Here is a 22,964-nt window from a genome sequence, read left to right as displayed (position 1 = left end):
GGCAGATGTTAACATGAGCATGAGTAAGGTCAGCCAGAGATGCTGACCTCGCTGTGTGACAGGAGTCCCTGGGAAGTGACAGCTCAACCCTGCCAATCCCTGAAGATGGAACCAGCAAGCCATGCTGGGGACTTCGGTGGGGGTGGGAGGAGGATTGGGTCTGAGGAGCTCGTGAAGGCCGCTGAGGTCATTGCCCTGCCTGTGTAAGACAGCCACTGGGAATCGATTGGAGTCACTGGGTCGGAGTCCACAGCACTCCATGCCACTGGGCTCTGTGCTAGGGAAAGGTGGGTCAAGGAGGCCACCAGCAGGGAGCACGAGGGGCTCAGCCCCTGCCCTGGGGCAGGGGACAGCCAACCAGGTGACATGAAGGCAGGGTTTGGGGACTGGGGTGGAGGTTAGGAGACATCATAGCAGGGAGACTGGACCCCTACCTTATGAAGTCCAGAGACCAGGGAGTGAAGCGGGAGTGTACACTGGAAGTCATCCCTTAATCCCTGGGGTGGCGGGAGCTTTGAGCAGAGGCCTCTCAACAGTGTGGTGGGTGGGCATGCTTGGGGAGGGCTTCCTAGAGGAAGTGACATTCAAGATGAGTCCTGAGCTGTCTCTAGGTCCCTTTACACTCCCCCTTGGCTCCTCCCACTTCACCTCCACCCCCAAGGCACCAAGTCCTATCCGTTTTAGTTTAGAGATGCTTCCATCCCTATTTCCGTGCCCCTGGTCCAGGACTGCCTTCCACATCTACCTTGGTGATGTTTCAAAGAGCAGAAGTAGTTACGCCAGCTCCTGCAGAAAGCCCTGCAAAACCCCTCCCACTATCCTCTGCAGCCTGAACTCGGTATCTGGCCCCACCTTCAGGCTCCTCCCTCCCTGGGCTTTTCTTGGTGCGGGCTGGTGGCTCTGCCTGAGATGCCCTTTCCCCTGTTCATTTTTCTGTCCCACCTCAAATGTCCTCTCCTCTGGGTCACCTCCTTCTCCTAAGTTTCTTCCCCAGGCATCACAGCGTCCATTGCACATGGATGCAGATACAGTCACTATGCCCATTTTACAAATGAAGAAACTGAGACCCTGAATGGTTAAGTAACTTGCTCAAGGTCACATGGTCCAGAGCAGGCAGATCCGCCCAGCCTGCCCGACTCCCACCTCCCACCTTCTGTACCACAGCTCATTGTACTAATTGGGTCAGGGAGCAGTGATAGAAAGACTTGGTATTTGCCGAGTGAACTCATTTGATGAGTTTATTCGTAGGCATTCAAGTAAAAATTTCCAGGAGGGAGGTATTTGAAGGTTTGTGATTGAGGTTTGAGAGTGATCAAGGATCAAGAGATTTCCATGTTATATGCAGACAGAATAGAGCTGGAATCATGAGCATAAACTAGCTTTACATGGGGATCATGGCGAACCAATGGAAGCTGGGCACCGTCCTCAGTGTGCAGGTGGCAGCCACCTGGCCATCCCTCCTGAGGAGAGGCGGGAACAAGTGGAGGTCCTTGGTTCAAGGGTGGCAGTTGATGCTTTGGGAGGGGAGGAGATGGTTCAGTAGGTGGTGGAGCACGTGAAGGGGAGCAGAAAAAGGTGGAGACCAGGAACGGCTGTGGCCAGGGAGGTAGGTAGGAGGTGTTGACAGGTTCAAGGGAGGAGGGCTGGCATGGCCCACTGGGTCGGCAGTATTGAACGGTGGTTTGAAATAATGATGAGACCGTCTCTGGCGGATTTGACAACATGGGGTTTCCTGATGACCTGAAGGAGAACAGAAGGGGGCTCGAGTTAGGAGGTTAGGATCAGCCTTACACTATAAAGGAATATAGTCCAGAACTCTGAAGTCAGACAGCCTGGGTTCAATTCCCAGTTACTCCTCTTACTATCTGTGAAATTTGGGGCAAACCACATGAGCTTTGTATGCCTCTGTTTGCTCATCTTAAAAATGTGCATGGGTGATAACAGTGCCCATAACCTGGGGTTGATTTGCAGAGTTAATGCATATAAAGTCATGACAACAGGCTCAAGCTCTCAATCAACAGTAGCTATGCTGGGCACACTGGTTCATGCCTGTAATTGCAGCATAGCAGCAAAAAAAAAAAAAAAAAAAAAACACCAAAAAACAAAAAACAAAACAAAACAAAACAAAACAAAACAACAATAAAAACAAAAACAAAAAACAGTAGCTATTAGTGATGAGGTTTTGAGAACTGGCCACTCTGTCAACCAGAAGGGTTTGTTTTTGTTTATTCAGGCAGAATCTTGCTGTGTGTGCCCAGGCTCAACCTTCCAGGCTCAACTGATCCTCCTGCCTCAACCTCCCAAGTAGCTGGGACCACAGGCATGCACCGCCACTTCTAACTTTCAAAAATATTTTTTTAGGGATGGAGTCTAGCTATGTATCTCAGGCTGGTCTTGAACTCCTGGGCTCAAGTGATCCTCTTGCCTCAGCCTCTCAAAATGCTGGGATTACAAGCGTGACCCACTGCACCCAGCCCAGTAGCAGGTTTTAAGCTCTGTGGAGACAGCTGGCATTTGCAGATAAGGTAGCAGCCCACACCTCAGTGTGAATGGCTGCCGTGTGGTTGACTTCCATTTTTTTTCCTCCGTAGGTCTTCCCCAGGCCACAAAGACAAGGAGGCTCCCTGCTCCAGAGAGCTCCAGAGGGACTTGGCTGGCGAGGAGGCCTTCAGGGGCCCCAACACAGATGATGAAAGGTAAGTCAGTACAGGAAGCAGACACTTCATTCCCAGAACATGGAGCCCACATACACCCAGCTGAAGGACTTCCATGGCCTCTGGTGCAATGGCCATGGATGCAGCTGGGGCCAGAATGGTCCTCTTCCCGCTGTGCCCCAGTGTCTGTGGTAGTGCAGGTCTTTAATGAATATCTGTTGAAAGAATGAATTAATGAATAAATAAATGAGGCTTGGAGGGGTGTAGGCCCCTGCCATGATTCCTCAGGGAGCCAGTTGCAGAGCAGGACCAAACTCCAGGACAGGCCACCCTCAGCTCCTGGCCGGTGCGGGGTTCCTTCCATTCCCCTGAAGCTTCCACACTCACTATGCTTTTACTGCAGGGTAAAGCAGCCCTGCCAATGGCTAGGGCAAAGCAAGACCACCGAGCTGGCAGTCTGGGAGAGTCAGTGACCAAAGTATGCGGGCCCCCATAGAGCATGTGGCAGACATTGTCAAGGTGACCTGTGGACTGTGGGAGACATGGTGGCAAGGGGTGAGGGATCCAGGATGGGAAGTTGGAGTCCAGATGGGATGATTGTTCTAAGTCAGACCAGCACCAAATATGTCTGGTGAGCAGTGGCTGCAAACTGGGCATTTCCTCAATGCAAACCTGGTGGCAAGTTACAGCTAAGAACACACAGACCCCTCTTTTCATTTTGCATCCCTGGAGCCCCCAGTTGGGACACTGAGCCCTGGGAATGAGGAAGGGGAGCCGTCTATGGCTTATTACCAGCCTCACATGCCTCGCCCCTTGTTCTGTTGGCAATCAGCCCCGCACGATCTGGCCTCCTCCTTATCTTCCACCTTACTCCCAACCAACCCATCAGGTTTGGGAAAAACACATAAATACTTCCTGTTAGAGTCAACTTGGGCTTGGCTCAGCTCTGGTCAGAGCAACACAGAATAGCAGCCAAAGGCCTGTGCTTCTGGTCCTGAGGCCCACTGCCATGGCATCTGGGTTAGCTGAGATCAAAACGCAACCAGAGTCAGCAAATGCTCCTCTTCTCATAACAGGTCAAGTGCACAGTTGAGTGATGGCAATGTGGGATCCGGAGCCCCGGGCTCCCGGCTTGAAGGCGTGGCTGCAGTAGACATCGGCTCCAAGAGAGAAAGGTGAGCTGCCCAGGGGAGGCATGTTCTCTCATGCCCCTGGTGACAGGCCAAGGTCAGCCTGCCAGGCTGCTTGGGCTGCTGGGGGTGGGGCAGTGGTCACTTCCCATGGCCCCTGTCTACTGCTTCTCCTACACTTCCGCCCTCCACCACATCCTGTGTCCTTGGGCTTTCTACTTCTTGGAATCTTGTTCTTTTTTCTGACCCCTGCCACTGGCCGTCAAGCTCCTCCAGAGTGGGCACCAGGCCCACTCACAGCTGGAGCCCTCACCGCACATGGTGCTGGTCCTGGGCTGGTCCAATGAACGTGTGGGGACAAACTAATGAGTGAATGATGGAAGAGTCGGCATTTGTAACAACCGGAAGTTGTTACTTCTCGGTTTTGCTCTGAGGACCAGCTAGGAGGCGCTTTGCTCCTGCTTTGTCCCCGTCCCCTTTTCCTGCCCCACACCTCCCCCAGCCAGCTCTGCTCTGAGGTTCAGGGAGAGGAAGAGCAGCTGGACCTGGGCCACTTTCTCAGGTGATTTGAGGAGTGGAAAGGTCCCACTTGTCCCTAAATGGTTCCAAACGAAGCCTGAATCATCTTTGGGGCAAAGGCTAGGTGTGCAGATGTTGGCATAAATAGTTTAGCTCCAAACTGTGCTAGAGCCCTTCTGGTTTGGAGAAGATGGCTAGGGAAGAGTGGCAAAGCCGGCGTCTGCAAAGAGCTACAACCTCAAGATACCATCTGCCTCCTGAATCCTACTGCAGTCCGGCCAAACAGGGAGTCCTGTGGGGGAGGCCCCACTGACTGCTTTCCTGCTTCCCTCAGCACACCTGGGCCCCTTTCCCTCACTAACTTCAATAGTGTGCAATTCACGCCTGGAGCTTGAGCCTGACTTCTAAATCCAGGCCCACAAGTCAACACAGGAAGAAGGGGAAAGCAGGTTCTGGCATTTGAAACCCCTGTTTCTGAGCAGATCCAACGAAAGGTCACCTAAGACTGTGTTCTTGGAGCTGCCACTAATGGGGAGGACTCTGCTAGAGCCCTGTCCATGCAGCCTGCATCTTTTTGCTGTCTGCAGAGGCATTGGAGGGATCTTTTAAAAATAAAGTTAGATCACATTTCTCCCCGGCTAAAACCTTCTAGTGGCTCTCCATTTGCCTTAGAATAAAGTCCAAACACTTTCCCATGGCCCACTGGGTCCTGCATGGCAGAACCCATGGCCTTCAATCCAGTCTGGGCTCCTACCGCTGTCCCCACGGTGGCGCAGCTTGACTGGCTTTGCTGACGGCTGGCACAGGAAAGACTTCTGGTCTCCCGTGATTGTCTGCGGTTCTTGGCTCCTCCACGTCGCCCCCTCCTGCTTATGCACCCTCATAGCAAGAAGCCACTGTTCCTTAAAGTGAAACCAAGCCTCAAAGTAGCTTATAAAATTATCTGAAGAATCTTCTGGATTTTTTCTTTCTTTTTTTTTTTTTTTTTTTTTTTTGAGGCAGAGTCTCGCTCTACCAGCCAGCCTGGAGTGCAGTGGTGCGATCTCAGCTCACTGCAACCTCCACCTTCTGGGTTCAAGCAATTCTCCTGCCTAAGCCTCCCGAGTAGCTGGGACTACAGGCATGCACCACCACGCCCGGCTAATTTTTGTATTTTTAGTAGAGACAGGGTTTCACCATGTTTGCCAGGATGGTACTGAACTCCTGACCTCACATGATCCGCCAGCCTCGACCTCCCAAAGTGCTGGGATGACAGGTGTGAGCCACAGCGCCTGCTCTAATCTAGTCTTTTACAGTTGTCTTACCTATATAGTCGTCCCTAGGTATCTATGGGGCATTGGTTCCTGAACCTCTCTCATATACCAAAATCCATGCATATTCAAGTCCCTGATATAAAATGGTGTAGCATTTGCATGTAACCTATGCACAACCTTCTGTACCCTTTAAAACATCTCTAGATTAGGATAATGCCTCATACAATGTAAGTGGTATGTAAATAGTTGTTATACTGTATTATTTAGGGAATGATGACAGAAAAAAAGCCTGTACATGTTCAGTACGGATGCACTCATTCTTTTAAATTTTTTCCCAAATATCTTTTCTCTCCTCTCCTCTCCTCTCCTATCTTCCTCTTCTTTCCTCTCCTCTCCTCTTTTCTTTTTCAGAAAGGGTTTTTCTCTGTTACCCAGGCTGGACTGCAGTGGAATGATCACAGCTAACAGCAGCCTTAACGTCTGGGGCTCAAGGGATCCTCCAACATCAGCCTTCCGACTAGCTGGGACTACAGGCGTGTACCACCATGCCTGGCTAATTTTTGTATTTTTGGTGGAGACAATGTTTCACTATATTACCCAGGCTGATCTCAAACTCGTGGGCTGAAGCAGTCCACCCACTTCAGCCTCCCAACGTGCTGGGATTACAGGCATGAGCCACTTTACCCGGCCCCAGATCTTTTCAATCTGAAGTTGGTTGAATCCATAGATGTGAAACTCACAACACAGAGGGCTGACCGCACTTAGTTTGACAATGATTTTCAACAAAATCCTTTACTGTTTTTCCAAAGGAAAGGCTGTTTCTTGTGGAAACAACCACTTTTCTTTTCCGTTCGTTTTCACGGATTTCCTTCATCATTGAACTTAGTGATTCTTCCCCAGTAGTGGCAGCTCAAAGAACCAAGAACCAAGTCCCTGGCCCAGGGACCTTTGCCTAGACCTGCTCAGAGACGCTGGTTTCAGAGGCCAGGGCCTGCTGCCCTCTTCTTGTACAAATACAACTTGTATAAAGAGGTCTGGGACCAAACAAGAGGGCCTCTTAGTGAGTGCTCAGTAATTGTTGAGCACGCTGTGAGCATCAGTCTGCCCGGTTTACAGAGACACAGAGAAGGTGGCTCAACCCTGGGAAGGTTGAGTACGAAAGTCCCCAATAAATCCGTACTGAGTGGGTGAATACAGGTGGACAGACAGCCACAGGGCCCCGTAGTAACAGGAACACATGAGCACATATTATGGCCCAGGCATTCCTCAAAGTACTTGGCATCTATGAACTCATTTGCTTTTCTCAGAGTACTTATGAGACAGACATGATTATCATCCCTATTTCACTGATGAGAAAACTGAGGCCCAGAAAGGTCAGGTAACATGCCCAAGGTCACACAGCTAGGAGATAGGAAAGCCATGATTTGAATGCAGGCAACGCCAGGGAGCAACCACTATGTCACAGAGCCCCAGGTGTCAGACTGCCTTGAGAGATAAATATTGTGCCCCAAGTGTCCATTTGAGCATTTTCTTGGTCCTCATGATCTATCGGGGCAGAAGCCACTCTCTTGGGAGAGGGCAGACATACAGACACAGTCTCGAACCTGGACCAGGCCATGCTCAGCTGCTAGCTTTGCCTCTTTCCTAGATGTGCACAGTGCCAACTCTCAGTCCTGCAAGCCTGGACCGGCAGCCATCAGGTAAGGGCAGGACAACTGCCCTAGTGCCCTATCCCATTGCCAGACACAGCCTTCAGGGCTCAGCCGCAGCTGTAGCACCCCAAGGTCCCCCTCAAACTTCTCAGCTCCATGCCACTTTAACACCAGGTGATCACAGCAAGACAGGGAATCCCAAGGGGGGCCCTGACCAGGGGCAGTGGAAGAACAGGGATTGGTGACATGTCTGCTCACCCAGAGAGTCCAGCACCAACCTACATGGACCCAAGGTGAGGTGGCAGAGAGGAGGGCATCGGAAGGCAGAGCCTGGGAAGAGATCCTGCTTGGAGGTCTCAGGAACCTCTGCTGTTGGGACTACAGCTAGGTTCAGCAAGCAGGAGTCAGGGAGAAGATTCCCAGAGGCAGCCAGAATTAGAGGGCTGAATCCCCAGGAGCATGTGATAGGTGGCTGGGATGGGCAAATGGCTCCTGGGGAACAAAGGTATAATGGAAGAAGCTATGGATTCCCAGGCTGTAGGCATCTGCCCTGTTTCACCCACCAATCCACCAGTGGGCATGGCCACTTTGCTGTGGGTTTGTGGAGCATTTGGCCAACCCTAGTGAGGAACAATATTGACTCTCACCAGCCCTAAGGAGGTATAGGTCAGGTAAGGATATGTCATGCTTAGGGTCAGGTTCCAGCTCCCGCTGAGGGCTGAAGGGAGTGGGTGGACATGGGGCAGGGAGCTGGAAAAACACTCGAGAGATAGCAGGTAAATGAGACATGGCTTTTTTCAGCAGCAGCTCTCTTGCACAGCTTTCTCAAACTAGCTTTCTCATTAGCAGCTTTCTCTCACACTGTCTGCCCAGTCTCAGCGGCTTAGTCCAGCGACCCCCATGCACAGCTGCGTGGCCAGCTCCCCCTTGCCTTCAGGGTCAGCAGCTTAATTCTTCCTCTCCCTGGGCACGAGCAGGCCAAGCTGTGTCCTGGCTACCCTCTGTCCATCTGCAAAGATGGACAGCTCTTATTGTCTCTCTTTCTCTGGATGCCTGTGCATCCGCCATGTCAAGCCATGTTGAGCTGAGCCGAGCCCCAACAGCCCCAGAGCCATGTCCCCCATGCACAGCAGCAACAGGGCAGTGATACCTTTTACGGACAATTGTGGCTTAGAGCCAAGTATGAACTTAAACAGGTTTTATAACAAGTGGAGGTATGCACTTGCACACCGGACTCACTGAGTCATGTAGGCCTGGATACCTCCCTCCGCCTATTCCTTGACCAAAGAACATCCATGTACCTTACAGGATACTAGAACCAAAAACCAGGAGGAGAATTCCCCAGGGAACCAAAGTTGGTCAGGGGCAGTGCTTGCTCTTGAACTCAGGTGCTAAGGCCATGTTCAAAGCTGACACTAGGTTATCACACACAGTGGCATCAGTGCCACACTAATGCCAAGAATGAGACACCAGCCTTTACTGGAAGACACAGTTCCTCCCTTTCTGGTGAGAAGGCAGCCTAGAGGGGGAAGCCCTGGGCCACAAACTCCTTTGGTTTGAAATCTCAGCAGGCCTGTATTTCCTTCCTCAGCTCCAGTGCCACTTCAGTCTCTGCTGTCCCTGCTGACAGGAAGAGCGACAGCACAGCAGCCCTGGAGAATGCAAAGGCAGACCCAAAGGGGTAAGACATGAGCAGACAGTGCCGAGCTTCTTGGGTGCAGAGAGGCAGCTTAGGCTGCGTGTCCATTGGCCTTTGGTTGGGAAGGTGAGGCCAGGAAAGTTTGTGAGCTGCCCTGAGGCACATAGCAAAGGCAGAAGCCCCAACTGGAACCCTCTTGCTTCTGGGGCCATGGAGCTTTCCATGAAACACTATTGCCATGACCAGGATGTATCCCATAGTCAGAAAGGGTCTTTCAGTCAGCAGCCACTCTGACAGCACCTGCCTTTTGCTGGACGCTGAGGCACACAAACAAATCAGAAACACCGCTGCCTTCCAGGAGCTCTCAGGCAGGGGAGTGGGCAAAGCCTGGTCCAGATTAGAGCAATACATCAGCGCTAGAGCAGGGGAAGGGAGCTTCATGGAAAGGTGACTTTTGAATGGCATGTTGACAGGTGACGAGGAGTCCTTCAAGCAGAGGGAACAGGATACACAAAGGGCTCAAGAGATCCTGGTGTTTCCTGGGCACCGTATGTAGCTGGGTGTGGCCAGCGATGAGTGTCCTTGTCAGGGAGTGCTGGCAGAGGAGGCTCAGTGAACTAGGTAGGGCTTGACTGGCCTCTTGTGCTGTGATATTTGAGCCTACTGTGTGTACAGCCCTCTACTCACAGTATCTCATATGGTCCTCTTCACAGTCTCTCAAAGGTTTATGCCTAATTACAACAAAACCCAAAAGCCTGGAGCCTAGGTCTCTGTGCCTCCTGGGAAGGCAACTCAGGTGAGCTCCTCTAAAGAGCAGAAGGAGCCAACTCTAGAAACAGCATGATGGAGAGAGCTGTAGATAAGGAACCACAAACCAAATAACCCTGAGGTGGGAACATACTTAGTATGGTCCAAAGGACAAAGTGACTGGAGCCTGGCCAATGAGGAGGGGCATAGATGGAGCAGGGCCTTGGTCAGCCATGATTAAGAGATAGGATCTTATTTCAAGTTTTAAGCCAAAGGGGATCCTGATGTGATTTAGGTGTTTAAAAGGTAAACGCATGTTTGCGTTTTCACACCACATTGCTGTTGCTATTTTGTTTAAACCAGGATGCTGGTGGCTGGGATGGGCAATGGATATCTAAGGTATGGGGTCTTATTCTGTTTCTTTTCTCTTTCAAATTGCACTGACAATTAATAGTCAGAGTGAAAACAATAGCTGACAACAATACTGTCCTGTACTAGGTGTCTTACAGCCTCCTTAGCAACCCTGGGAGATGGGTAAGGTGGGGAACTGAAGCACAGAAAGAGTAAGTGACTTAGCTAAGGCCTTACAAGTGGCAGAGCTGAATTCCAAGGGAAGGGGCTCTAAGAAAATCCTCAGGAGAAACTACCAAAAACTACTTTATGAAATCTTGTCTTTGGAGCCTAGTCTCAAGACCCAGAATTAGTAACTTACAGCTGGTTAACATAGTTAACATGCTGTGTGTGTATCGCACTTAATTCTCCCCAAACCTGGAAAAGGATGTATTCTTAGTATGCAACTTGACAGAGGAGAAGATTGAGGAACTCACTCCTGTGATGAACACACCTATGAACAGAGCCCAGATCCAGCCAATACTAGAGCCAGGCTCAAACTACTTTCCTCTGACGTTTAAATGTCTACAAAATCAGACTTTCTCTCTCTCTCTCTTTCTGAGATGGAGTTTCACTGTTGCCCCAGCTGGGGTGCACTGGTGTGATCTTGGCTGACTGCAGCTTCCGCCTCCTGGGTTCAAGCTATTCTCCTGCCTCAGCCTCCTGAGTAGCTGGGATTACAGGCGTACACCACCATGCCCGACTAATTTTTGTATTTTCAGTAGAGACAGGATTTCACTATGTTGGCCAGGTTGGTCTCGAACCCCTGACCTCAAGCAATCCACCCACCTTAGCCTCCCAAAGTGCTGAGATTACAGGCGTGAGCCAGTGTGCACAGCCAATACAGACTTTCTTGATTACGGTGTTTCACGACTCTGGCTGTACTTGATAGTCAACTAGGAAGTACTGAAACACACTGCTGATGAAAAAGGCCATACTCTGTAAAATATATGAAGAAATTCTGAGCCAAATGTGAGGACCATGACCTGTGACACAGCCTCAGGAGGTCCTGAGAGCATGTTCAGTTACAGCTTGGTTTTATATGTTTTAGGGAGACATAAGACATCAATTAATCTATTTGAGGTATACATTAGTTAGCTCCAGAAAGGCAGGACACCTCGAAGCTGGGGTGTGGTGGGGGTGGGAGTGGGGTTCCAGGTCATAGGTGGATTCAGAGATTTGCTGATTGACAATTGGTTGAAAGAGTTGCTATTATCTAAGGACCTGGAATGAATAGAAAGGAATGCCTGGGTTAAGATAAGGGGTTGTGGAGACCAAGGTCCTTATATAGATGAAGTCTCATGGGTGGCCACCCTTAGAAGCAATAGATGGCAAATGTTTCTTATTCAGACCTTTAACAGGTGCTAGACTCTCAGCTAAATTCTTGAGATCAGAAAAAGTCCTGGAAAGGGAAGGAGATTCTCTACAGAATGTACATTTCCCGCAGGAGAGACAGCTTTGCAGGGTAATTTCAGAATATGTATATATATGTGTGTGTGTGTGTGTGTGTGTGTGTGTGTAAAATGCTTCAATTTCTTTCGTTAACTGCTCTCTGTCATGCTATACTAGACTCAGGTTGTAATTTGGCATCTTATTGCTTCAAGGAATCTGTCTTGTCAGTCTGAATATCTCTCTCAATGTTAATGCTGGTCAGTTGTGCCTAAATTCCAGAGAGAGGATAATATATTGAGGCATGTCCGACCTTCCCCTTTCTTATCATGACCTGAACTAGTTGTTCACGTTGGGTCCCCTTGGCCGAGAAAAGTGTCAGTTGGGGAGCTTAGAATTTTATTTTTGGTTTATGACACAACAAAAACTTTCCTAAGCCGCAGGTAGAGATTTGGATTTTATTTTTCTGGGGAGGGTCCCCATCATCGGTGTCTTTTTCAAAGCTCCCCAGTTTATTCTCCTTCCAGGCTAGGTTGAGAACCATTGTTCTCAATGAGTGGTTCTGAACCAGGAGGAATCTCCCAAACCTTCCAGCCTGCTATGGTACAATGGCTGGGAGCCATTTCTGGTCGTCAAAATCGGGAGCAGGAGATACTACTGGCTTCTTATGTGTAGATGTCTTGGATGCTGCTAAACATACAGTAAACAGGATAGCACCCGCCCCATATCCCCCAAGACACACCACAGAATTAATCTGCCTCAAACTGGTAATAGTGCTGAGGTTGACAACCCCTGCTCTAGAGCTTTTACGACCTCTCTGAGAAAACATAAGGGAAGGAAGAGAAAAAGGGGCGGAACACAGCGGCAACCCTTGGCTTCCCCAGGTTCTGGCTAGCGGGCGTAGGACGTGTGCGCCTGCGCGAATGCGCACTCGCCACTGGCGTACGCGACGCGTGCGTGCCAGTGCACGTCGGCGAGAGCGCGCCCGCAGTGAGTGCGCCTGCGCACGCCGCCATTTCTTGCAGCCGCGAATTCAGTCGCAGCGCCCGCCGGGAAAATGCAAAACGAAATGGCCGCCGGCGGCGAGCTCGGCCTCGGTGGGGTTTCTCATGAGGCCGTGCCCGCGCCGGCCGCCAGAGGGCGCCCAAGGATCACGAATGGGTCCGAGGCGCTGGCTGCCCGGTCTTAGGCGCAAGGTCTGCAGCCGCGGCCAGAGTGGCCTTGGGGTGACCGCGCGTGGACCGTCGCCAGCGGGAGGAAGTGCGGTTCCGCGAGGGACTGAACGGGGCTCCTGTGGCCTGAGATTGTTTCTTAGGGAGCCCTGGCGGCCATGGGCTCTGGGACACGGGACACGGGTCGTCAGAGCTGTCCAGTGGAAGCGGGTGTAGAAGTGTGAACAGGGAGGGCAGCTGGACCCTCCAGCCACGCTGGGTCCTCGGGCTGACTGGGCTGGGCTGGGGGGGGTCAGTGAGGAGGGGTTTCCTTCCCTAGAAGTTTGATGACGGAGCGCCATGGGCGTGGCATTATCCTGTCATCCTGCAGGGCAGTGGAGACTTACTTTCCCTAGGTTACTGCCGGGGTCTCACCCGCAGACCCAGGCTTCCACTACGGATGAATAATATACACTGACACAGATATCTTACCTGTTAGTCCTACTAAGGTACTCTGCTCCTTAGTCTACAGCGTCGCCTCGATTGGCAAAGTTCGCATTTATTTAGTACAGATTAAATGACAGAGGTCGTGAGTAAACACTACTAGAGGGTAATTAACATTGCTGAACCCCTGAGTAGAGAGCAATCATGCACCTGCGGGTGGTTAAAGGTTAGTCTTGGGACCACATGAGTAAAGAAACTATTTAGATAGACTACTTTGCCTTCCTTTGTTATTTGCTTTTCCGCTATCAACTTAAAGAGAATAGGCTGCCTTCAGCCAGATCTTTTACTGAAACTATGCAACCCCCCTGGCTTTCCAAGAAGGTTTGCGATTATTTTCTATAACTTTACAATTTCTCCCACCATCCTGACTGAACCCCCCACAGGTTACAACACAATTTCAACTGTCCCAGACTGTAGGGACTCTGCTGTATTCTACCTTGGGCTACTCCATCACACTATAAGGGAGAGAGGGTATGGTATGTGGTTGAGAGCCTGGACTCTGGTTCTTTGGGTTCCAATCCAAGCTCTGTCACTTACAAGCTCCGTGGCCTTGGGCATCTTACTCATCTCCTCTGTGCCTCAGGTTCCTCTCGTGTAGAATAGTGGTAATCTTACTTCCTACCATATAGGGTTGTTGAAACGGCTAAATGAGTTTGTATGTGTAAAGCATATAGGACATTTAAACTTGCGAGCTAAGTGAAGTAATACCAGAGTAATACCTCCTCTCTCTGGAAAGATGACTTTGTCAGCTTTATTGGCTTGATTTCATTTGACAAGACACACTATCTCATCTCCTTCCTACTAAATTTTTGTCATCAAATTTTAGATCTAGAACATGCTGTTTTCCTCATTATGTTGCCAGCACGGGCTTCTGAATTTTATGTTTTTTTCTGCATGAGGATCAGGTGAAGTTTAGGTACCACATTTCCTCACTACTGGCAAGGTTGTTCGCCAATGGAGGAGTCTAGCGGAGGTAGTACAAGAGTGGAAGTATCAGCTGGGTGCAGTGGCTCAGGCCTGCCTGTAATCCTATACTTTGAGAGGCAGAGGCGGGAAGACCACTTGAGTTCTGGGGATTGAGAACAGTGTGAGGAACATAGTGAGACCTCATTTCTACAAATATTTATATATAGATTAAATATATGTAATATATATGTATATATATCATATATATATATATATATATATATATACAAATAGATTATATATATATATATGTTTTTGAAACAGTGTTTTGCTTCTGTCGCCCAAGGCTGGAGTGCAATGGAGTGATCTCAGCTTACTGCAGCCTCTGCCTCCCAGGCTCAAGTGATTCTCCTGCCTTAACCTCCCAAGTAGCTGGAACTACAGGCACACCCCACTGGACCTGGCTAATTTTTGTATTTTTTGTAGAGATGAATTTTTGCCGTGTTTCCCAGGTTGGTCTCAAACTCCTGACCTCAACTGATCCACCCCCTCTGCCTCCCAAAGTACTGAGATTACAGGCGTGAACCACTATGCCAGGAGTACAATTTTTTTTTTGTCAAGAATGGAAGTGTGTAGAGTTAGGAACTGACAGTGGCTGTACTAGGCTACTGGATCTTTGGTCCAGTTACATTCAGAAGGAAATGCTTCAGAGAAATTAATCCCAAATCCAAGCCCCATTGGTCACTATCCCGTGTTACCTTGCCTATCTTTAACCACTTGACTTCCAGGCAGTTCATGAGGGGCTCAGACAGGATAGCTGGGAAGTCACTCCCCTGGATGTTACATTGTCCAGCAGAGCTTCCTGTGAATGTTTGCCTAAGATTTTCTTTTTATGACCCACGTAGGTCATATCTCCTAAAATCATAGTGGCCCTGCCACAGGCCTAGGAACGAAGATGCCTTGTTTATCCATTTGTCCTTGTGTCACAGTGGAGCCCAAATTTCCCTTTGTGGAGAATCCTGGCTTTATCCACAAACTTGATGGGGGCAACCTCTACTAGAGTATTTCTACAGAGTACATGGGACAGGGCGAGACTCTGATAAAATCCATAGTAAAGCTAGCTCAGGGCTATCACTGTAGGGAGATGAGCTCTTCAGGCCTTGTATGTTTGTCTTTGGCTCAAGCAAGCATGTCACTGGCAGAGGTAAAGTGGGTGTGTCAGGGCAGCCTCCTGGCAACCCTGGGACTGGTGTTACCTGTGCAAACCACTGTTGGCATCTACATGGGCTGCAGCACACCCTAAGGGTGGAAGCTGCACAGAGAAGCACAGGCCCCATGGGAGGGCTCCCCACAGTTACTGTGTGGCAGCACACTCACTTGCCTGCAGTTCTGCCTGCTGCAGCTGGAGGTGGCAGTTGGCTTGCTGTCCCTGCTGGAGAATTTTAGTTCCCCACCTCCACCTGAGGCTGAAGAATCACATTGCTTTCAGGGCATAATTTCCAAAAAGTGTGGCCAATGTTTGCCTTGTATTTCCAGCTTGAAGGCTGTGAGTCTGCATAGACAAAGTTAACTCCTATATATAAAGAGTCCCAGGGTAGTTGGTAGTGTGTTCTTGTCCCGGGAAGCCCCCACTAGCTATTGAAGGCAAGCTGATGATATCGGGAAAGTTACATTCAGAGTGATCTAGGATTGAGGTGATGGTGAACTAGATTTTCATTCTGAAATGCTGGGCTCACGCTCTTAGTAACCCAACTTGGTGTTTGCCCCTGGCCTAGTAGACTCGGGAAGCAGTACCTTGCACCTCAGGGTGGGGCTGGTGGTGGAAGGGGTATGCAAGTGGAAAATCAACTAGCAGCCTGTTTCCCATGGTACCCAGCCTTGAGAGTGCAGTGCAAGCATGGGGTGAGGCCAGGGAAGACCCCTGCGGAGCTTGATGCCTGAGACATCTGGGGAAGCCCTGCCCTTTTTGCTGGATTCAGGGGTGGCAAAAGCCAAAAATTGGAAGGCCGGGTGCAGTGGTACATGCCTGCAATCCCTGCAGTTTGGGAGGCCAAGGTGGGAGGATTGCTTGAGACCAGCCTGGGCAACTTGGTGAAACCCCATCTCTACAAAAATTAAAATAATAAATAAATAAATAATTAGCTGGATGTGGTAGTGTGGACCTGTAGTCTCAGCTACTTGGGAGACTGATACAGGAGGATGACTTCAGCCTGGGAGGCAGAGGTTACAGTGAGCCGAGATGGTGCCACTGCAGTCCAGCCTGGGCCACAGAGTGAGACTCTGCCTCCAAACAACAATCACAAAGGCATCAGAGGTGGCCGGGTGCAGTGGCTCTTGCCTGTAACCCCAGCACTTTGGGACGCTGAGGCGGGTGGATCACAAGATCAAGAGATCGAGACCATCCTGGCCAACATAGTGAAACCTTGTCTCTACTAAAAATACAAACATTAGCTGGGCGTGGTGGTGGGCACGTGTAATCCCAGCTGCTTGGGAGGCTGAGGCAGGAGAATCGCTTGAATCTGGGAGGCGGAGATTGCAGTGAGCCGAGATCACGCCACTTGCACTCCAGCCTGGTGACAGAGCAAGACTCTGTCAAAAAAAAAAAAAAAAAAAAAGGCATCGGAGGCTTCGGCTTCGTCTATTACACCTGGAGGCCTTTTCAGTGAAAACAGAGCAGTGGTGGGCTCCTACCAAGGAGGAGACTGTCTGCTCTCTGGAATGGGGGCTGTGCCTGGCTCCTCCCTCCAAGTCCACAGGAGGTTATAGCCAGCCTGCATGCTGCGGCGGAGCCAGGGTTAGTCTCAGAGCACTTGCCGCATAAGGGTGCTTATTCTTCCTCAGTGTCTTAGCTGATTATGAGGAGAAGAATGTGGCCGCCAAGGCCAGAGAGGCCTGGCAGGAGAGCCCTGGAGCCCCAGGAGGTGGCCAAGGAGACCCAGCTGTACGCACTCAGCAACCTACAGATCTCAGCACCCCAGAGTGGCAGAGCAGCCCCAGTGGATGTGAGCAACTCGTTGGACAAGAGAGCTGCGCCAGCAGGTAAGGGCTGAGCTGCACTGGGCTCTGCCTCTAGGGCTGGTGTTTTTATTGATGTCTACAACCCGGGGAGGAACCAGTTCCTCACACCTCGTACCAGGACCCGACACATTGTGCACCCAGGTGGTGCCTGGGCTCCTGTTCTGTGAGTGGGTCATGGTGGTGATTCCCTGGGAGTAGAGCACTATCCTTGGGCTTCCTGTGGCTCAAGGAGCTTGGAGGGGACTGTGATAGGAGGATGTGTCTGTCCCCAGGTGTGAGAAGTCCAGGCTAATTCCCAATGCATGGGACAGGAAGGAAGGCTGTCTCCCAGAGTCCAGATGCTCTACAGGGGGCGTCCTGGGAAGGGTGAGGGCTATTTGTGTGGGTAAAATGATGTTGTCAGAGAAGGACAGAGTGTGAAAGAGCAAAAAAGAGGGTAAAAGTGCAAAAGAGTGACAGAGTGAAGCAGAGAGAGAGAGAGAGAGAGGCCAGAAGGAGAGAAAGGGAGCACATGTGAGGAGGCATGAGAGAGTGAGTGATGCAGGATGCGGTGGCCATGTGCAGGTGTGTGCGGGTGTGTGCAGGAGGACAAGTGTGCCTGTGCCTGGAGCTGACCATGTGGCACTGGTGTGAGAGTTTCAACTGAGGCTCTCTTGAATGCATCTCACCTACCAGTGCCAACACTACACGTCCATAAAACTCTGGACATGTCACCAGGCCAGTGATTCTGAGGGTGGAAAGCGAACAGTTTCTTACACAAGATAGAAATGTAGAAGGAGACAGCCAAGACTCACATTGCCCCAAGAGAGAGGAGTTGGTGGAGTCCAGCAGCACATCTGCTGGGGGGAGCAGGTGGGCCTGGGGCTCCTTTTGCAGGGATGAAATAAACACGGTCATCCACCTTCTTTGTTCTGGGACTTCTTGTACCACAGAGGTTCCATAATTACTAATAGTTAGACAGGAGGTTATTTTTAGGGCCTGGCTCAACTGTTAGATAACAAGTTTTGCCTTCTAAGAATATCTAACCATCTTTGATTCCTTGGCCCCAGGCCCTGGAGGGGCCCAGTCCAGAGACACGGAGTGAACAACTTTGGTTTTTCAGACGGAGTGTCAGGAAAGGCTTTCTTTACAGGAAGACTGCCTTAATGGAAGTAGGTTGGGGCAGTGAGAAAGGCTGTAGTTGGATTATAATGGATTGAGGAGGGAGTGGAAGATAAGGAGGTGCAGTTGGTGGGGTACACAACTCTCTGAAATTAGCCATGATGTGATGGATGTGGGAGGGGTGTGTAGATAATTACCGCTACAAGATAATGGAGATGGTTTCCTTTAGGTGAAAGCAATGTGTGCATGTTAGGTAAGATCTCAGCAGAGGGTGCCTATGTCACCAGTCCCCAATAAAATCGTTGGACTCTGAGTCTAATGAATTGCCCTGCTCGGCAGCACTTCACACATGTTGTCACAAGTCACTGCTGAGGGGAACTGAGGGCATCCTGTGTGACCCACTGGGAAAGGACTCTGGAAGCTTGTTCCTGGGTTTCCCCATAAATTTGCCTTAATACTTTTTTCCCTTTGCTGATTTTGCTTCGTATCCTTTCACTATAATAAACCATGGCCTTGAGTATGACAATTGTGCTGTGTCCTGTGAGCTGTCCTTGTGAATCACCAAACCCAGTGACGGGCTTGGGGACCCCTGACACAGATGGGCAGGATTGGAACTTCATGCCATAACAAGGATTTTAGATATTCCTTCAAGGGCCAAGAGGAACCAGGAAGGTTTGAAGCAGGGAATGATCCAGTGAGAGTTTTGCTTTGCAGTGGGCTCTTCAGTAGCGTGAGAAGAGTGGACTGAAGTGGGCAGAGTGGAGGCAGGGAGAATAGGAAGTGGCTACAGAATCCTCCACATAAGAAATTATGGGGCTGGACTAGGGTCCTAACTGTGGAGATGGAGATAGAGAAAAGTGTAAAATAAGAAGACTGGATTCCAAATGGGATGACAGATAAGACTTGGGAGGGCAGTGAGAGAGAGGGAAGTGACAATTGAAAAAGCCACATTTCTGGTCTAGTGACTGAGTGGAGTATGTGACCCCTCCTGGCTTGGGGGTGGCCAAAGTATCTCTAACCTGCCACTATGCTACCTGCAGCAGACTGAGCAAATGCCTGGTCCATGGAGATCCCAAGCTAACAAGGGCACCTTCAGGTGGAGGCCCTGCCTAGGCTGGCCTGGCTGCATTGCCCTGGCACACTGTGCTGTGTTTCCGAGGTGGACAGCAGCACTCTGCAAGCACCCTTCTCCTCTTCCTCTTAGTGGTCTAAATCCTTAGCATGCTGGAGTGCAACTGTGGACAAATCCCCTTTCCAGGCCTGCTGAGTTCTCTCTTTGCAGTCTTCGGGTCTAGTTGCTGGCATGGCATCCCAGTAGGCTAGGTTCATCAGGAGGGGTCAACCATGTTATGCCACCTGATGGGCAGCATTCGGAGTCTATGGACCAGGGGCTTAAGGGCTGCTTACTGCTCATAATTCTAAGTAGCAAGCGTTCCCTCATCCCTAGTCTGAGCACACACCAGGAAGGAAGCCACTAGATGTGCTTTCCTAGTGGGTAACTAGCCTGGGGTTCCAAGAAGGGCAGAGACAGACAGAGTGAGAGCCTTTAGAGATGTAGGCAATGACAGTAGCAGAACTTCAAGAAAGAGTAGATGGAAAAATAGAAAAAAAATCCTCGTCATTACTTTTAAATGTCTGAATTGACCAGGTTCAAATCCTGGAGAGTCTAGACTCTAGGGAGTTCTCATGGGTAGGCTAGTTATTATTTCATATGGGGGTCCAGTAGGTATCACCCAGCACAAGAGGACCAGAGGGCAGTCAGTGCTAAGGATAAAACCTGAGGCCATGGGAGATTGAGTTTTTCATCAATTTGGCAAGCTTTCACTTTAATACTCCATTGGTTCCATCATTTCAGATGACTGGGGATGATAAGGACAATGTAATTTGGGGGATAAAGGAAGAACTCATTATATTTCTTGAATGATTTTACTAAGGAAATGGATTCCTTAGTCATTTGAAAAAAGCGGTAGAATTCCCCATGTGGGAAAATAAATGCTTGTTCTAACAAAAGCTTAGTGACATTGGTGGCAATGTTCCTTTTATAAAAGGGAAAGCGTCAAGCCAGCGAGAAAAACATAAATATCCTAGTAAGAACATATTTATAACCATGAGATTTGGGTGCAGAATAAAATGAAATTGGCAGTTAAAGAAAGGTCCTAAACATCTGTATATTCACAATATTCCATTGGTGAGCAATGTGAATTTCCAGTGCAAAACCGCTGGCCTAGAATATGCTGGATACAAATCAAAGAAGCAAAATTGCAATGAAGTTAACGTTTTAAAAAAATAATTGACATAATGACTGATAACCTTGTATTGTTCTTGTCTAATATAAGGTAAAGCAGCACTGGGGCTGTGATAAAGAGCAATATCTCATGTGCACTGAGGACACAGAAAACCCACTAGGAATTCTATGGAATCTCTAGAATATTTATATTACGAACATTTTGCCCATTATAGACTACCTTAGGAAAGATTCTGTTTTTTTTCTTTTTTTTTTCTTTTTTGAGATGGAGTTTTGCTCTTGTTGCCCAGGCTGGAGTGCAAAGGCATGATCTCGGCTCACTGCAACCTCTGCCTCCAGGGTTCAAGTGATTCTCCTGCTTCAGCCTCCTGAGCAGCTGGGACTACAGGCATGCACCACCATGCCTGGCTAGTTTTGTACTTTCAGTAGAGACAGGGTTTCTCCATGTTGGTCAGGCTGGTCTCGAACTCCTGACCTCAGGTGATCTGCCCACCTCGGCCCCCCAAAGTGCTAGGATTACAGGTGTGAGCCACCACACCTGGTCCGAAGATTCTGCATTTTTAAAAATTTGACAATGCTTCCAATGCGATTTATATAATATTAAATAAGACTAATTCATTTTTGCACCTTTCTTGTTACAAGGTGAAGGAACTTGGAGATTTTTCCAGAAAGTCCCTGGAAAATCCCAAAGTCAGTTTTAGGTGTAAAATATATTTAAGATTTAACTGTGGGAAGGCAGATGTTAAGAGCTGTCAGGAGTTCTTGAACATTTGATTGAATAGGATTATGGGTTAGTGAAAATAATACTTGGTTAGTGAATTAGAGTTATAAAAATTTTAAAGAACCTTCATTTCGTTTAAAATTGAAAAGACTTAAAAAACAATTAAGGACATAATAAAGTCAACATACAGATAGGGCATTACAGTATTTTGATAAGACATAAAATCTTTGACATTTAGGCAGACTACTCAGAAGAAAAACAGAACATTTATGACTTTTTATTAGGGACAGACCAATGATCAAGATTTTTTTTTTTTTTTTTTTTTTTTTTTTTTTTTTTTTGACGGACAGAGTCTTGCTCTGTTGTCCAGGCTGGAGTGCAGTGGCATAATCTGGGCTCACTGCAACTTCCCCCTCCTGGGTTCCAGCAATTCTCCTGCCTCAGCCTCCTGAGTACCTGGGAGGCTACAAGGAGGTCTGTGCCACCACTCCCAGCTAATATTTGTATTTTTGATAGAGACAGGGTTTCACCATTTTGTCCAGGCTGACCTTTCAAACTCCTGACCTCAGGTCATCTGCTCACTTCAGCTTCCCAAAGTGCTGGGATTACAAGCATAAGCCACTGTGCCCAGCTTAAGAAAACTTTGTTATTTTAACAGAGAAATCAACATTTTAATTTTTATACAAGTATAATATTTGATATTAGTTCTTTTTTGAAAATCTTATAAATACACTGAATAAATACTAGGCAGTTTTAACCATGACAAACAAAATTCCTTTTCTGTGAACATTTGCTAATTTCAAAGACATATGTTTACATTTTGACTTATACCTTTTAAAATTATTTGTCATTTTAATTTAGGACAAAGCTATTCTCTTTTTCCTTAAGAAAAGCATATTTGCATACCTTGCATACAAAGTTGTTTTCCTTTGCCATTATTACTTTTAGCAGTCTCATTTACATACACACACACACACACACACATATATATATATATACTTATTTACTTATTATAGTTTTAACCATTAATAACTTCTGTTTTATAGAGAAAACAGGAGGTAAGTAATTTTGAAATATCATATACCAGCATTTTGTAGCAGACTAGTAAAGCTTATGAATATACATCCTGTAACTTTTTATAGTTATATACTTTTTATAGTACAATTTTGCAACGTGGACAAATAAACACATTTAACAGATCCAAATGCAGTCACACTGTACCATAAAAAAAGAAGCAAAAAGTATACAAACTTAAAATTAGGTCTAGTGACTATGTATTTTATCTTCTTTACAAATGATCTAGGTATTTAATGAATTTAGTTAATTTAATTCAGCATAAGTATAAGGTTTTAAGTTACCAAAAAGATTTTAGAAACTGTCTTTAAGCTGACACATTACAAAACATAATTACTATTGAAATAAAGTTTGCCAGAATAATGACTCAGTTTGGTTAAAAGCAAATTTAAATTTTTATAATCTTGAACATGTAGTAGATATAACACTAACTTATTCAACATGTAAACCTGTTTAAGTTTAGGAGGACTATACCCAAGTAGAGTACAAATAAATGCTTGTATTCTATTGTATTATATGTAATGCTGCCAACTCAAGACACATAGCTGTCTATTAAACTAACAATATTAAACTAGTCTTGCTTGCCAAATTTTATGTAAATTCAGTGAACCTGAATTTTAAAAGCATTTGGGTTAGTTTTTTTTAGAATACTTTTTTGTTGTTTACATTGAAAGTATTAGAATTTGTTTCCTTAATTTACAAGTGTTTTATAATTATTTAATTTATATAGATACTTATTTATCTCTAAGTCAAATAGAATAGAGGAGATTTCGTAAATTAATTTGGTAATACCATCTGGAGGTACTGAAATACTACACATACACAACATACAGCCTCCTGAGTAGCTGGGATTACAGGCACACGCCACCAT

At 48.0% G+C, this 22,964-nt stretch overlaps 1 protein-coding gene across 7 annotated transcripts in view; it reads left to right on the top strand.

Moving 5' to 3' along the window:
* ZNF185 (zinc finger protein 185 with LIM domain) overlaps positions 1-22,964 on the top strand; it is a 70,166-nt gene that overhangs the window by 27,652 nt on the left and 19,550 nt on the right. For 4 of the 7 annotated variants that reach the window (XM_074391410.1, XM_074391408.1, XM_074391409.1 and 1 more), the window contains 4 exons: positions 2,592-2,696; positions 3,731-3,829; positions 8,800-8,889; positions 16,776-16,973. In XM_074391410.1, the coding sequence (XP_074247511.1) occupies positions 2,592-2,696; positions 3,731-3,829; positions 8,800-8,889; positions 16,776-16,973 (492 nt within the window). Of the gene's footprint in view, positions 1-2,591; positions 2,697-3,730; positions 3,830-7,169; positions 7,257-8,799; positions 8,890-16,775; positions 16,974-22,964 lie in introns of all 7 variants that reach the window. The other 3 variants (XM_074391414.1, XM_074391411.1, XM_074391412.1) reach the window with 3 other exon arrangements.

This window comes from Saimiri boliviensis, chromosome X (genome assembly GCF_048565385.1).
Source record: "Saimiri boliviensis isolate mSaiBol1 chromosome X, mSaiBol1.pri, whole genome shotgun sequence".
Classification (NCBI taxonomy): domain Eukaryota; kingdom Metazoa; phylum Chordata; class Mammalia; order Primates; family Cebidae; genus Saimiri; species Saimiri boliviensis.
This window is presented reverse-complemented; position numbering and strand designations above follow the sequence as displayed.